At 41.9% G+C, this 16,881-nt stretch overlaps 1 protein-coding gene and 1 long non-coding RNA gene across 5 annotated transcripts in view; both read left to right on the forward strand.

Moving 5' to 3' along the window:
* DPYD (dihydropyrimidine dehydrogenase) overlaps positions 1–16,881 on the forward strand; it is a 526,421-nt gene that overhangs the window by 8,825 nt on the left and 500,715 nt on the right. For 2 of the 3 annotated variants that reach the window (XM_081008553.1, XM_081008555.1), the window contains exon 1: positions 4,213–4,301. The exons of the other annotated variant lie outside the window; for it this stretch is intronic. In XM_081008553.1, coding sequence (XP_080864679.1) covers positions 4,239–4,301 — 63 coding nt within the window. In that variant the 5' untranslated portion in view covers positions 4,213–4,238. Of the gene's footprint in view, positions 1–4,212; positions 4,302–16,881 lie in introns of those variants that run through there. 3 annotated transcript variants of the gene reach the window in all.
* On the forward strand, positions 6,782–12,838 carry LOC308478812. 2 transcript variants are annotated; one of them, XR_013987302.1, is made up of 4 exons: positions 6,782–7,144; positions 8,681–8,833; positions 11,779–11,900; positions 12,217–12,838. It is a non-coding gene; the product is annotated as an uncharacterized lncRNA (long non-coding RNA). The 2 variants fall into 2 exon arrangements; XR_013987303.1 differs by lacking the exon at positions 8,681–8,833.

A 16,881-nucleotide genomic window follows, 5' to 3' on the forward strand; every position in this document is an offset into this window, starting at 1 on the left:
GAAGTCCATATCATGATATTGGTTTCATAAATTTTGACCTAGCAATATATTGCAAATCATGATGTCTCTGTGTGTGCTATGCAAAAATCACAATGTGGGAAAAACCATGAAGCCAGCCAATGCCTCTACATAGCTCCGTCCTTATTTCAGACTTTGTGATATGCGTTGGTTTATCGCGATGTTTAGCTGGTGATCTATCACAGTGTTGAAAACCAGATATCGCCCACCCCTATCCATAATTGAGTCTTTTCAAACATGTTCTGGAATTTGGGCATAATACAAGATGAGCCGGAGCCACATGGTACACATTTGTTTAATGAGTGCTTTCCAAAGCTCATGTTCTTTGACCTGTGACTATTTGGTTGAAGGATCTCTGTGTTAGAGCAGACAATTAAGGCTCTCAAAGTAGTGACTTAAATGGCAAATCCTCTTGCGGCTGTGTCCACATCACCGTTTGCTCTGGCTCCCGTGTGAATCCACCACCGGTCCCTGAAGCTGTGTCCACATGAGGTTAGCCAGTTCTGTCCCATAGCTTCTTGAGGTCATGCTGATTCGATGTGTTTTCCCTCAAACCAGCTTCAATCTGATTTGAAAACATAAATTACAGTTAAGGTGAAGTGTGTACATTTGAGACAGCCATGGTGCATGTGCAGATAAGTTTCACTGAGTTCTCGGGGGTGTTGTAGGGGCGAGGGAAACCAAACAGGTGAAACAGGTCAGGTAAAGGCATCCCCACCCCATCACTGGTGTGTATAGCAAGGTGCAAATATGACTTAAATTCCAGCAAGGGAAAATGACCTTGCTGCGTTTTAAGCCGCTAATGTGTCTTGCCTAGGTCAGTGACCCATGGAATACACATTTAACCATGCTATCCTACACACATTTACTCAGAAGTAAGGTAAAAGGTAAAGGACCCCTCGATGGTTGAGTCCAGTCAAAGGCAACTACAGTATGGAGTTGTGGCGCTTTTCTCGCTTTCAGGCCAAGGGAGCTGGCGTTTGTCCGCAGACAGCTTTCCAGGTCATGTAGCCAGCATGACTAAACCGCTTCTGGCACAACAAAACACTGTGATGGAAACCAGAGTGCACGGAAAGGCTATTTACCTTCCCACCACAGCGGTACCTATTTTTCTACTTGCACTCACGTGCTTTTGAACTGCTAGGTTGGCAGAAGCTGGGACAGAGCAACGGGAGCTCACCCCATTGCGGGGATTTGAACCGCCGACCTTCCGACTGGCAAGCCCAAGAGGCTCAGTAGTTTAGACCACAGTGCCACCCGCGACTCTCAGAAGTCAGTGTGGTGTAGTGGTTAAGAGCGGTAGTCTTGTAATCTGGGGAACCGGGTTCGCGTCTCCGCTCCTCCACATGCAGCTGCTGGGTGACCTTGGCCAGTCACACTTCTTTGAAGTGTCTCAGCCCCACTCACCTCACAGAGTGTTTGTTGTGGGGGAGGAAGGGAAAGGAGAATGTTAGCCGCTTTGAGACTCCTTAAAGGGAGTGAAAGGCGGGATATCAAATCCAAATCCAAGTAAGCCCCACTGAGCTCAATAGGACTTGCTTTTAGGTCAGTTCCAAGATTGCAGCTTTAGTTCTGTGCTTCTAGTTGTTTACCTCTGCCCTGGTTTATTTAATAAGGCCCATTGTGTAATTTATGGAGTATGACTCTTTAAAATAACATTTTGACCAGATTCTTAAGTTTCCCATGGAAGAAAAGGAACATATTAAAAGTCCATTAATAAAATTGTCTGCCTTGACAGCTTTTCTTTTTTAAAAAAACAAACCAAGAAATGGAACCCCAAACAGAATTAATTCGTTGATTATTTTTAAAGTTGTCACAGCTTCTTGAAAGAGCTATCATAGATAGATAGTTTTAGTATTTCCTCTTTCTTACAAAAAGTATGAAAAACAATAAGAAACCTAGAATTTCTATTTGAAATGTTTCATTGACAACCATATTTCATATAGGCTACTCCTATCCCCACATTTCTGTTCATCTCAGTTTTGGTTTTCTAGTCTTTTCTGAACTGCTGAACAAATGCAGTGGGCATCAACCTTTAGAAATGAATTGAAAACTTTAAATGATTAAAACCAAACAACCTTTCATTGTGCTTTGACATGGTAACTGCAGAAAATAGCTCTGTTGGGTAGATGTCTTTAATATGTTTGTGGTTGTTGTTTTTTTAAGCTCACAAAGATCTATTATCAAGTTTTTAGAAACAGCAAATTTCAGCTTGCATGGCTTTTCTTTTATATTTAGTATGCACATCCTTTTGTCTATGACTTCATTTGTTTGATGTTAAAATATGATGGGTGAGTTTGTTACATTGCCAGCTTTTATCTGTTGCTGCTCCTTGCCTTTTTTATATTAAATTTATGTGTCTGACTCTGGTTTGGCCAGATATATGGATTATGTGTCATCCCCAAGGTAGTTTGGAAAAGATCCTCCAGATTGCTTCAACTTTTTGGCAATTTTTCTCCTGTCCTCCACAGTGACACATTTTCATTAAGTCCTTGATCCAGGATGACCCTGTGGGAGCCTTCTCCTTCATTGTAAGGCAATCTTTCCTGGCTAACAACATAGGGTCTGTTTGTAGCAAGCTTTTTTTTTATTACTATTTTAAAGAGCACTTTGATAAGCACTAGGTTCCTGATGAAGCCTATTGTTCCTCCACTCAGAGACCTCGGCTTGGTTGCCAACTCCAGATGTTCCCTTTGCAGTGGAAGGGCTTCCAAGAACAAAACAAATCTGTTTCTGCCTTTATTTCATGGCACTTGGAATATCTCTTTTGTCTGCTACCTTGAAAGAAGGGCAGAATGCAAATGCGATGAATGAAAATTAAAAGAATATCTGTATGGCATATGCATAGAGCTGTCATAAAACTGTTAACTCATATTTTCCTCTGTGAACTGGAAGGGAAGTGCAATAAAACGGGATCCAGAGCTAAGCTTCCATAGGTGTGCTTCTTCTCAAGTTTTGTTTCCTAACCTGCAAAATGTGAATATCAGAGGCTGTCTTTTGTAGGATTGTTATGGATGAATAAGGTAAGAAAATAAGGTGGGCCATAAAAGCAGTTTGGGAGGAAATGAAGTTACTTTGCAGTTAAGATTATTCACATGTAAGGTTGCACGTAGCATCCTGAAAGTTGAGAGAATAGTTTAGGGATGGATTTACAGCACAATGGACAGCAGCCATAGCAAGAATTGAGCATTGGTGCGGGGAAAGAGATGACATTCTTTTGGCTAATTCCAGTTCAGATTAGCAGAGTGTGCCTGGCACTGCTTAGAAACTTGAAGAAACTAAAATAATATTGTAGGTTTTTTTAATGGTTAGTGTAATTTGTGAGTTTGGGGACTGTGCGCACACACACACACTGATGCCTGGCTCATTGCTTCCAATGGCATCTGATTGTAAGTGAAAACTGCCTCTTCCAGCTTGGAAAACCTTATTTTTAACTGTCACACCATCTTGGTCTGCCATCTTGATTCAAAATGGAGTATGGCATCCAAGCACAGAAGGAGACTGCTTCATCCTACATCAGGAACTCTTGTGCCAAGTTAGGCAATGGCATCTTGAGAGGCATACACATTGGCACAGTTGTGACTTGCCATGCCATATTGGGCAACAGTCCCTTCAGAACCACCCAGTGCGGTTTTGACCTATGATGCCAAATTGCGAAAAGTTCCACCAAATGGTGGAAGGGTGCAAAGTGGTTCTGCTGCTACCCCGCCAAGTGGGTACTGAAGTGGCTGAGCCAGGGGGGCAATGTAGAAGGCCCTTCTGGAGCTCTTGTCTAAACGGCCTCAGCCCAGTATACCTGAAGGAGCATCTCCACCCCCATCGTTCTGCCCGGACGCTGAGGTCCAGCGCCGAGGGCCTTCTGGCGGTTCCCTCATTGCAAGAAACAAAGCTACAGGGAAGCAGGCAGGGGGCCTTCTCGGTAGTGGCACCTGCCCTGTGGAATGCCCTGCCATCAGATGTCAAAGAGATAAACTACCTGACATTCAGAAGACATCTTAAGGCAGCCCTGTTCAGGGAAGTTTTTAATGTGTGACATCTTAGTGTATTTTTGGTCTTTGTGGAAGCCGCCCAGAGTGGCTGGGGAAACCCAGCCAGATGGGTGGGGTACAAATAATAAATTATTATTATTAATTATTATTATTATTATTAATTATTATTGTCTAGGGGTGGCACCTGGAAGATCAGGATTTTGATTCTTGCACTACAGAGGGTTGTACAAGATGATCCTTAGGTGCCTTCCAACTCTACAATCCTGTAAATGCCTTTTTCTTTGGGGGCAAGAGGTGAGATCGTGATTGATTTTGCGTTTGTGTGTTTGCAGACTAAAAGTGTGGTTTCTGGTTGCCTTTTATCTCTGCTGTGCTTGTGGGTTGGCTGAAGTATGGTGCTAAAAATAGTTAAATTTTCTTAGTTGTACATTCCCTCCCCCAGTTTTTATTTGAGTTAGCTGTTGTTAATTGCTGAGTGGATTGCTTAATGATGTTATTGAAATTAGATATTGTTAATTGACCTATTCAATAGGCTATATAGGTATGTTTTATGCTTAAACTTTTGATAAACACTTGGATTGTCAGTGGTGTAATGCATTTTTTAAACAGCTAAATAATTTGTGCTGCTATTGTATTTAGATTCTTGTCATTTGATTTTATGCGAATTGCTTTCAGTACAATCGGTGCAATCCAATATATGTCTACTCATAATTAAGTCCCATTGTTTTCAATTGGATCTACTCCCTGGTAAGTGGGTATAGATTGCAACCACTGTATTTGTGGAAAATGCAGTGTGTGATAAATCAAATGACCAGGACTATGACTACACAATCACAATTAATATAAGGAAACTTTGATATTAATTTAAACAAGCAACAAAAATCTGACCTCTTATACCCTTAAATTTACATTTTTGCAGCTATAGCTTGTGATGCTGTTTTGAAGTCGAAAGGAAACTTTAGTTTTCTACTATAATGAAGAGATGTGGATTTCTTCATATGTATGAATTAGTCATGTATCGTAAGGGTCATATGAATGATCACCAAGGAAGTCAAATTTCCTGTTTTATGTGTGTTTTTCTGAGTACCGTGTTTCATCTTTAAGAATTGTTTGCCATAGAAACTCTTAATGGGTGGAGACAAAATTAAAATGTTACTTGATTAGAAAGCCACATGGCATATCACATTTTCCTCTGCAGCTCTTGTTTCTGGCTTAAGACATTCTTCTTCTCACAACTGCTGTCTTCAAAGAACTGACCATGTAATTAGAGGTGGCCTGAATACAATATAAAATTTCCCTGCATTCTATGGCAAATGTTGCCATGCATTAATTTACGCCCATGTGAACAAGGCTTCTGAAAGACCAGCAATTTGAAATCTGGTCACTGTAAGATTTTCAAACCAAGAAATAGTGTCCAATATTTCTTCCACTTGTGCCATGTCTTCTAGATGTAAGCCTGTGGGCGGGAGCTGCCTTATCTTACTGCTTTATCAGACATGGCTTCCCCCAAAGAACTGTTAAGGGTGCTGGGAGTTGTTCGGAGACCCCATTCCCCTCACAGAGTTACAGTTCCTTGAGTGGTTTTAACAGCCAGTCCTTCTTCCTTGGGAAATGTAGCTCTGTTGAGGGGTCTCAACACTCAGCGCTGTTAACAAATTACAATTCCCAGGTGGCAAGCCATGAAGTTTAAAGCAGCATTAAAAAAAAAAGGTAAAGGACCCCTGACAGTTAAGTCCAGTCGCAGACGACTCTGAGGTTGCGGTGCTCATCTCGCTTTACAGGCCGAGGGAACCGGCGTTTGTCCGCAGACAGTTTTTTCTGGGTTATGTGGCCAGCATGACTAAGCCGCTTCTGGCGCAACAGAACACAGAAACCAGAGCAGCGCACAGAAATGCTGTTTACCCTCCCACCGGAGTGGTACCAATTTATCTACTTGAACTTTTGGGGATGCATGCTTTCCAACTGCTAGGTTGGCAGGAGCTGGGACCGAGCAACGGGAGCTCACCCCATCGCAGGGATCGAACCGCCGACCTTCTGATCAGCAAGCCCAAGAGGCTCAGTGGTTTAGACCACAGCGCTACCCATATAAGTACAGTGGTACCTCGGGTTACACACACTTCAGGTTACAGACTCCGCTAACCCAGAAATAGTACCTCAGGTTAAGAACTTTGCTTCAGGATAAGAACAGAAATCACACGGCGGTAGTGCAGCAGTGGGAGGCCCCATTAGCTAAAGTGGTGCTTCAGGTTAAGAACAGTTTCAGGTTAAAAACGGACCTCCAAACGAATTAAGTGCGTAACCAGAGGTACCACTGTAAGTAACATTAGAGTGCTTTAAATGTATAGTGCAGACAGATGTGGTCCAAGATTGAAACTGGCTTATCGTGTGGAGAGCAGGATCCTGTATGGTTGATGGTTACTCCTGTAGACATGGGACCCCCTGAGGCCACGGGGTGTCCATGCGGCATGCAGTTTTCAGATGTTACGCTTTTTCCATGTCACTTCTGGCAGCCTCCTTGTGGGGGCCGTGGCGTCTGAATAGGCTGAGAGTCAAACGTGTTTTACCACCACCGTGACATTCAAATAGCCTCCATGTTTGTTGATCGCCCTTGGGGATGGTATTTTATGTAAATAGGACCTTGTTCTTGGGGCCTAGCCATCCTGCGTTTCACCGTAGAACATTTCCTCATCTTTACTTAAAGCATCAGGGAGAAAATGAGCATGTTTTTGTTTGTTTAACCCTTCAGCAGTGGCAGAGTTCAAAACAAAAGCAGCTTTCTCTACCCCCTCCCTGTTCGCAGTTGCCTAGCAACCTCCCTCCCCTTTATTAGCATACAGTTTAATTCCTTTTTATTACAGGACTAAGCCACGTTAAGCATTCTTGTTCAGCCCAGTGCAGGTTTTGGCAAGCATTTGACTTGGCAAAAAATCAGAGAGAGAGAGAGAGAGAGAGAGGAGAAAATATGTGACTGAAGCGGGCTGGGGGGAGAGAAAGAAAAAAAGGAGAGAAATTGTTTGGCTTTAAAAGACATCCTCACATGCTGAGCAAATAAAATTGCCCATCGCCCAGCTTTCATTTTTTGCTGTTTTGGGTTGAAACCAGCGAGCGAACTCTTCTATGTCTGTATGTCAGCTGAGGTAATTCCACACAGAACTGGGGCCATGTTCCGGCCACCGTGGTTAAAAGCGTTAGTAATAATACAGTGGTACCTTGAGTTAATAACTTAATTTGTTCTGGAGGTCCGTTCTTAACCTGAAACTGTTCTTAACCTGAGGTACCACTTTAGCTAATCACCACCGTGTGATTTCTGTTCTCATCCTGAGGTAAAGTTCTTAACCCGAGGTACTATTTCTGGGTTAGCGGAATCTGTAACCTGAAGCACCTGTAACCTGAGGTACCACTGTAATTTTTCCACCCTTCACCCTGAGGTCCAAGAACGGGTTGCAACAATTAAAACACAATGAGCCTCTCTTCACAGAAAGGTTAAGAAAGGCTTTCTTGCTGGTCAGGAGACTTGTGATTTGCACTTGTCCCTTCCCCCCTCGAGATACTTGCAACTATAATAGGATTGCCTAGAATTTTATTTTAACTCTGGCTTATCATGGATCTCAACATTAAAGGGAAAGGGCTGTTGGAGGCAGGCTTAGGACCTGCGGCTCTGATGCAAGGAGGAGGTAGACTTCAGAAGAAGAACTGAAGCTGCCTCAGGCACTGCATCTATCAGTTAGTAAGAGAAAGTAGGCAGAGGAAAGCAAAAATCACATGGAGCTGCCTCAGGCTTTGACTGTACTGGCCAGTTGGTCGGAGATACGTTGAAGGCTGTTTCAGTGAGCTGAGGGCTGCCAAGGCTTCATGGGGGGACTCGCTACATTGGGAGCAGGGATAAATGGATCCTAGTCTGGATTATGCAGGTCCAGGATAATTATCTTTTTCCTGTAACTGCAGGCGTGCCTGCTGGAGTCCAGAAAAACGTTCAGGCTCCTTCCCAGTCTGTGTTAGGCAATGTGAATAATGATATATGCTCAGTATATACCCTGACGCACCATCACAATTCTGTAGCTTCTCCTCACCGTTTTTAAGCCTTTCCAGTGCCGCCTTTTCAAAACTCACAAGAATAGTTTGACAATGTGAGTGAGTGAATTATTTTCGGCTGGCTAAGGAACTCTTCTGCATCTTCTTGTCTAACACCCAGAGATGCATTGCCTTCTCATGGATGCTGAAGTGTCACAACCAAAGCCACCCAGTTGCAAATACATGCTTACATTGAACTAGTGCAAATGCTACCTTGTGATTTTTTTCTTAAGCTCTTGAAAAAACAACAATTGCCAAAGTTTGTCTATTTCTTCTTGTGTTTACTCCAAATTTTAAAATTGGAAGCAGGGTGGATTTGATTTAAATCGTTTCATTTTTGGAATAATAAATTTTCAGAGTAGTTTTTATAGTTATATCAAAAATTACTGATTTGGATATACTATTAGAAATACATGAACAGATAATTAGGAAATTATTGTGAGGTTTAATAAATTAACCGTTTATATTTGGACAACTTTTCTGCTGTACTTTATCGAAAGGAGAAAAATAATCATTTCCTTAATAACAATTTAATCATTGATTTTTATCCACCCTGATTGGAAGCGTTGTCATAACTGTCATATATTTGTTGCCCCTATTAGATGGGTGCTTATGGGATATTAACAGACACCCATGATGTCATACAAATATGAAATCTGAATGTCCCGGGGCTTTAGAGCACGCCTTGCTCTTGGCAGCTACTGCTGCTGCTGTCAGAAATAGCAAACTACGTGGCCAGTGACTGCCTGGAAAAAGTAAGTGTGACCATTTATTGCATTAGAACTGATGAGGTCCACTCATTTTTGGCTAGCAAGGACTTGGAACAAGTAACTATTGGATCTTTTTCTTGCAAAGTGTGGTTGTGGGTGCATGGTTGCTGTGCGGTTAATTGAGGAGCAGGTTTCTTCAAGTTTTGCATTGGTAGCTAGGACAAAGTGGTTTTTTCCTTTTTGAGCAGTAGCTCTTGAGCATGGCTCTGGATGCCAGTTTTATGCTGGCAAAAAAGTGGTGCGTAATTTGTTGTGAACAATCCTAAATTGCTTGACACAGCTTCAGAGATCTTGGAAAGGCAGGCTGCTTTATTATTGATATTGCTTTATTATTTTTGAGGAAAGCAGCGATATATATGTTTAAAATAAATTATGCCACGCTCCTGAGGGGGGCAGGAAATATTTAAAAGCCTGCAAAACTGCTGAAAATATTGTGCTGTTCTTCTGCAGCTGCAGTGTGACTACCTGTTACAAAATCAATAGCACTGTCTGATTAATAAGAGGAAAGGAGTAGATGATTTTGCTGGCTATGAGAAGATGTGTGTTTTCTCCGGTGCCAGTTGCTGTCAATTTTCTGCCCTTCTGTGCCTGGTTGCAACCCATTCCGGCTGCTCAGACTAGGGCTGGAAGTGATTTTGTAGCAAGATGCCACACTTCAGCTTTGATACGTTCAGTGTAAGCAGGCAACCAAAGAGATGAGGTAAGCAGCTCTTCTGAATGGGTCTCCTGTCTTCCACTGCCTCCCACAGCTTGGTCAAACTCATGTTTGTAGCTTCGAGAACACTGTCCAACCATCTTGTCCTATGTTGTCACCTTCTCTTTGTGCCCTCAATCTTTCCCAACTTCAGGGTCTTTTCCAAGGAGTCCTCTCTTCTCATGAGGTGGCCAAAGTAGTGAAGCCTCAGCTTCAGGATCTGTCCTTCCAGTGAGCACTCAGGGCTGATTTCCTTAAGAATGGATAGGTTTGATCTTCTTGAAGTCCATGGGACTCTCAAGAGTCTCCTCCAGCACCATGCATGCTTTTGAATTGTCTTAAATCCCACGTACCACATGGCCATGAGTAGTCAAATGCTGTGATCGACAGAAACATCATAGATGTTAATGCAGAGGAGGCAGTGGTAAAGATAATCAGCGGAGAAGAGGGATTTCTGTGGTTCAAAGGACAACCCAGCCATAAGCTCATTGGGTGAGTGTCATTAGACATGCCTCTCTCGTCAGTGTCCTCCTTATGCAGCCACTAATCTGTAAATAACGCCAATCAAACTCATAGGATTACTACCCACAATTAGACTTCATCTACAGATAATGGATATCATATGCTGGGAATACTTAAGAAAGAACATTATTTTGATTCTAAGTATTACCATAAGTAATGTAATAAATAGAAACCTTTGACTAGATTAGTGTAAAATAAGTGAGGAGGGGAATCAAGCTCTTTCAAATATAACCCCCCCCCCCAATTCTTGAAAGGAAAAACTAGTCAGTTTTCTATATCATATTTGTAAATAGGCTTGGATGGTTTTTAATGCAAAAGGAATAGGCCAAGAGATGGGTGAGAGCTGAATTGATGCTAATTAGTGAAATTATTACTTTCTACCATGTAACTCTGAATTCTTTTTGGAAATTGTTTTTGTCCTATTTTTCTTTAAAAGGCAGCTAAAGTATGAAGGACTTTTAATTATGTGTGTGTGTGTGTAAGTGTGTAAAGTATGGCATTCCAGTGTCTATTTAAAATGTGGAATGGTGTTTACAATGTTCATGGAATGCTGCCTTGGAGCGAAATCCTGTGATTTTGTTTGGGGAAAAGGTGCATAAGCTATTTCTTTCTGGACAGGAGATGTGGTCAAATACTTGATTTTAACCAGTTCTTAATGTGAGACAATGGTTAGCTATATTAATTTTCAGCTTTCAGTTTCTGGTGTACTCTCAGTCTGTTGGATAGGTTTGCAAGGAGAATAAGAGGTAAGCCTGAACAGCAGCAGGAGAAAGCAAGTGACCATTCAAAAGGAAACAATGGAAGGGCAAAATAATCCAAAATGTAGTTTAGTAACCCTATCATTTTGGGTTTGCTCAAATATAGCACTATGATGTCATTGCTCACCTGAAGGAGATAGGTGAGACTGCCATCTTTGGTTGAAGTTCTAGGTTTCAAAGTGGTGAGGAGAACATAGAATAAGGGTTGCTTCTGGTCAGTTTGCAATAATTGGGCTCAGAGGGGCTATGGAAAAACTCCATGCTCTCCCTAGTAATTGCCCACACCTCATTTTGAAGACTTGTCTCACAGTTGGAGAACACTGATGTATAAGTGGTGTAAATTTTATGTCTGTTCCATCTGTTATCACAGTTGCTTACTATAGTAGTGGTGCTAATTTCAGTGGAGCTGCTGCGGTTTTTAGAATGGCAGGGAAAGCTAACGGTGTTATATCTTCACCTTCTTCAGACCAGGGGTCTGAGAAAAGGGGTGGGGGTCAAATTTCGTCTGGTTTGCATTTTATTACGTGCCCACTTAACTCACACTTTCTGAAACAGTGCACGAACCAAAAACCCAGTTGTCCTTTGAAATTCACTCTTTGAATTTTGTGTTCCAGTGCCCCAACAACAACAACAACAAAATGGATATATAGAAATATATGTAAATTGGTGTGTGTGTGTGAAAATGACATACTGATGGATTTATATAAAGCCTCACAAAAATCCACCAGTGTTTTATTGCGCATTGCTCCAGATACACACACACACACACACACACACACACACACACACAACTGATGCAGAAATTTAATAGAAACTGAAATTGACAGATTTCCCCATTCTACATTTATGCCCCATCCTGCAACATGGAACCCACGTTTCATTTGTTTAATCTATGTATTTGACGTTCTGTTTATTTTCCTCTTCTTGCTTTCCCCCTACATTTTTCACCTCTTAAGAAAACTTTAACAACCACCCAAATGTTGATGATGCTATCCGTCTTAGGTCAGGATGCTGCTACCTGATGGAAGATGTACGATGTAAGGCATTCTGGCTGCATTGACAGCCCTGCTTTAGAAAGGTTAGCTGCTTCAGAAATGTCAATTTAAATGAATAAATGAACATTTAAATACATTTCAAAAAAGTGTTCATTTCCCCCTGCAGGATCTTGTATGGAAGTTTTTTTTTTTTTTAATGCATTTGTTTAAGACGTCCTATTTATAATCCAATAGCCCTCAATTTATGCTAATAAAACTGTTATGCAAACCCCACCATCATGTAGCTAATTTTTCTCTCTCTCTCATGCACACAGTCAGCCCTCATTTGTATTCATAAGGTTTATAGCCTGTAATTGCTGAATATTGGAAAAACAAGGGAATTACCTTTTTGTTCCCCAGAGGCAGGCTCTATGCTTCATCGCTGATCTATGGTGCTTATGACATTTTGAGCAGAATGTGTTCTGAGCTGTCATACAACTTGACGCCAAAGAATTTAAAGATTGCCGTCTTATGGACCTGGAAAGAGAAGAAAATGAAGATCAACTGAAAGTAAAAAAAAAATTAAAAAAAATTGGATGCAGCTTCTGCTTTTGTCCCATTGATCGGGACCATTTTTATTTTCCTTTCCTCCTCAGCAGTTTTCTCTGTTGTGATTTGTTCAGTATTCTTATAATGTAATCGCTAACAAATATCTCTGAGTAGGCATATTTGTGTGTTTCGTTTCCCTTTCTTACTTCACTTATTAAAATGGTTGTGGGATTTATATAAGTACTAAGGGAAGCAGCAATGTCTGTTCTTGTAAGAAAAACACCGGGGACTAATTGGATTAGTAGAGTGCCTAGCATCTGGTGGGCGGGGCTTTTGTGTTGTGCTCCGGAATCGGCCCCTCCCTTCGCATGTTCAATTAAGTTCTGTTAGAGAGGCCAACTGTCGTTCTTGCCTCATGAGGTTGTGTCTGTTTCTCTCAGTAGCATGTTATTGTGTTACCATTTTCTTTATTATTAAAGCTTTTCTTGACATAGACGTGAGCCGCTTACTTTGCTGAAAGAAAAGAAACTCTGTCAAAGATTGGTGGAATATCCTAAACTGCATAAGTGAGGGGATATTCCCAGTCTAAGAGGAGGATTGCTTTGTTTTAGTCACCCCCACTGTCCACAACAGTCCTACTCTGCATGCCAGGTGTCCCCAAATATATATACAGTAGTACCTTGGTTCTTGAACAGAGTGCATTCTGGGAGTCTCTTCGAGTCCTGGAACTGTTAGAAAACCAAGGTGCAGCTTCTGATTGGCTGCAGGAGCGTCCTGCAGCCAATCAGAAGCTGAGGAAGCCGTGCCAGATGTTCAGCTTGCAAAAATTGTTTGAAAACAAGAATACTCACTTCTAGGTTTCAATCGTTAGGGAGCTGATTTGTTCAGGAACCAAGGTGTTTGAGGTCCAAGGTATGACTGTACTTCTGTATCAGTGTTACTGAATTTAAAATTGGAGGCACGTTCTATGTTCCAGCCTGAAAAGGATTACTTTTCTGTCCTGAGAGTCATTTGCCTCTTTATGTCTTCATGAATCCCTGATCTGGACATGCCACTTGGTTAGAAGGTAAGCCCAGCATTGTTAACTCTGGCAGAGCGATACAGTGGGCAGATATCTTTATAGGTGAGATCTCTGGCTCCATGAGAGGTCCAGAGAGTGGCAGCATGAAAACGGGCCTTTTCTGCAGTGGCTCTCCATTGGTGGAATGCTCTTCCCAGAATGGCTCACCTGACACCTTCATTGCACGTCTTTAGGCCCCAAGTGAAAACGTTTCTCTGTAACCAGGCCTTTGGCTGATGTTCTATGGCCTTTTCATTGTGTTTAAGGGAGTGGGATTATTGTTTTGTTTTGTTCCTGTTTTATGATGTAGTTTGTCTTTTCCTTTTGTGTTTTCATGTTGTGAACTTCCCTGTGATATTCAGATGAAGGGCTGTACAGTAGTACCTCAGGTTAAGTACTTAATTCGTTCCGGAGGTCCGTTCTTAACCTGAAACTGTTCTTAACCTGAAGCACCACTTTAGCTAATGGGGCCTCCTGCTGCTGCCACGCTGCCAGAGCACGATTTCTGTTCTCATCCTGAAGCAAAGTTCTTAACCTGAGGTACTATTTCTGGGTTAGCGGAGTCTGTAACCTGAAGTGTATGTAACCTGAAGCGTATGTAACCCGAGGTACCACTGTATACAAATTTAAATGGCAACAACAACAATTTTATTATTTATATGTTGCCCATCTGGCTGGGTTGCCCCAGCCACTCTTGGCAGCTTCCAACAAAATATTAAGGACACAACCTTAACCGTAAATAACTTCTCTGAACAGGGCTGCCTTCAGAAATAACAACAACATTTTTTGTGACACATAGTATTAGCATTGTTGCCTTATATTCAGTTAACAAGGGGAGAGCATTCAAAATCTCAAAGCGTTCTATGTGTATGAATAAGAACTGCGAAAGAGTCTTCCTAGATCAGAGTATAGGTCTATCTACTAGTCCAGTATCTATCCTGCTTCCCAAAGCCAGCAAACAGATGCCTCTGGGAAACATACAAACAAGGCTTGAAGGCTTCAGGTATTTTCTGCAGTCGCTCCCTGGCAACTGGTTTTCCAACTAGAATTCAAAGTTTTGTTTGTGACCTATAAAGTTCAGGTCCCCAATATATTTTGGAGTGCCTATCTAGACCCTTCCGTCTTCATTTGGGGCCTTTCCCTGGGTTCCTGCTCTGAGAAGTTTCAGGGGGTTGCAACAAGAGAGAGGGTCTTTTCAGTTTTGGAATGATCCTTCCTTTGAGGTACACCTGGCACCATCATTAATATCCTTTCAACCCCAGGTGAAAACATGCCTCTTCTCCAAGGCATTTGATGGTTTAGGATAATTTTGCTGCCTTCTGGTGGCATGTTTTTTGCTGCCATTTTGTTTGGTTTGGTTTGTAGGTTAATGCATTGCTTTTATTGTAATGCATCATTCTTTTTCCTGATTTCATGTCATTCTTTTTTTTTTTAATTTTGCAAGTTGATCAAAGCAAGTTGAAGACTGTCAAATGACCTATAAATTGAATTGTTGCTGCTGTTATTATTGTCTCTGAAAATCTAGATTCCTTATAGCCGTCATGACTGGTAGTCAATAAGAGATGGATGCTACATTAATTTGTCTGCTCTGCTTTTCAAGCTGTGTGTGTTAGTGGCACTCTCCACTGCATTTGCCAGCTCTTAGAATCCTCCCTCTTAGATGCACTGCCCTGAAGAGTCCTGCTGCTACCACCATCCTGTTGCACCTTTACCTGTTATCTGACAGAGGTGTCTGCCTCTCACCTACTGCCTTTGGCATGCCAGCCACCCTGCTTCTGGGGAGAATGTGCTTAAGTACAGAGAAGCCGGTTAAAATAAAGGAAGTTTAACAAGCTTTAATGTGATCCAAGGGGTGAGGATACATAAAAGGGAAGAAAATGAGTTCAAGTTCTACAGCAATAGACATTAAATAACAGACTGTAAAATGCCCAGCATTGCCCTGACTTAACGTGCTTAACTTGCCTCCGGGTCTGTTATATATTAGAATGGAGTTAAAACTGGCTCTCTTCTCCGGTGACCTTTTTTACCGGTTCAGAGAGTGGGGAGGGTAAGTTTTTGGACCAATGAGAAGCCATGGATTTCTAACCTTGCAAGGGGAGTTTGGTACTCTCATTGCCAAGTTGATGAGGTTTGATTGTAATAACCACATCCTGTGGGAAAGGTTTAGTGGGTGCATAATAAGCTCATTGCTCTGGCCATGTTAGCTGTGCCCTCTGCTGCCAAGTCAAATGCATCTAAAATGAACACATTTCAGTTGTGCCAAAGACACATTACTTTTTCTGCTTGCCCATGCTTAAATTGTTGGAAGTTCCTTGCCTATATGTGGGGAACAGCAAAAAATAAATAAGCCAATCTGTTTACATTGCACATCCATGTTCTTTATACTGGTAAGGGAGAAAGGGAGCCATTAGATTTCTACCTTTCTCTTCACTCCTTACCCCTCATTGCCTTTGACTGTCAAAGGCTGTTGGAACTCTGAGACTGGAAAGAATGAATGAATGACGTAAAAGCTGAGCTTGAATGTAGCACTCACAGACCAAAAGTGGGCCTGGTCAGCAAGTCCTTCACACTCATTAAGAACCATGCATTTACAAGGCATGCTTGGCTAATTTGCATTGTGGGTATCACCAATAGCTTAGATGTGGCTGATTCTGGCATTCCTGGACAGTAGGGCCCATGGTGGACTTGACTATGATATTTTAAAAATACCAAGCAGTTTCTAGATGCCTTTGATCAAATGAATATCATAGCCAAAATGGCACTCCTGCTTACACAACTGCCTGCTTCCTAGATCCATAAACTACAAGCCAAACCATACTATGGTACTGACAGAGGGTGCTGCATATGAACTGCAGTGCGGAATAGAATCACATTATGGGCGAGTACACACCGTACATTTAAAGTGCCTTATTCCCCCCCAAGAATCCTGGGACCTATATTTTATCCTTCACATAGCTACAATTCGCAGCACCCTTGACAAACTACAGCTTCTGTGATTCTTTGGGGGAAATAATGTGCTTTCATTGCACAGTGTATATGCAACCCTACTCATAGTTCTAGGCTATGGTGAAAAGCTACTCTTGTTTTCTTTAACGTATTTATCTAAAATCATGCAAGTTGGGCGTAACAAGCAGCTGGGCAAATGAAACAAGCTGGGGGCAAAATCCAAAGCAGGCAGGGATGGTTTCTTGACCAGAACTACTGGATCACCTAAATGATGCCATAGCAAAAAAAGGACTTCCAGAGTGTTGCTTCCAGTTCCCTGGAAACATCCTCACATTCTATCTCTTGCACAGGATGCCACCTAGTAGCTGGCTCTTGGGACTGAAAAGCCTGCAGACTGGGTCTTCCACCATTTCTGTGACACCTCTGTGTAATTGTATACATATATGAACTTGCGATGGTGCATGCTGCTGGCATCATAAAGATGATTCAGGCTGATGGCCAGACATGACAGATTGGTATGGAATGCCAGC

This window comes from Podarcis pityusensis, assembly GCF_964106645.2.
Source record: "Podarcis pityusensis genome assembly, chromosome: 6".
NCBI lineage: Eukaryota > Metazoa > Chordata > Lepidosauria > Squamata > Lacertidae > Podarcis > Podarcis pityusensis.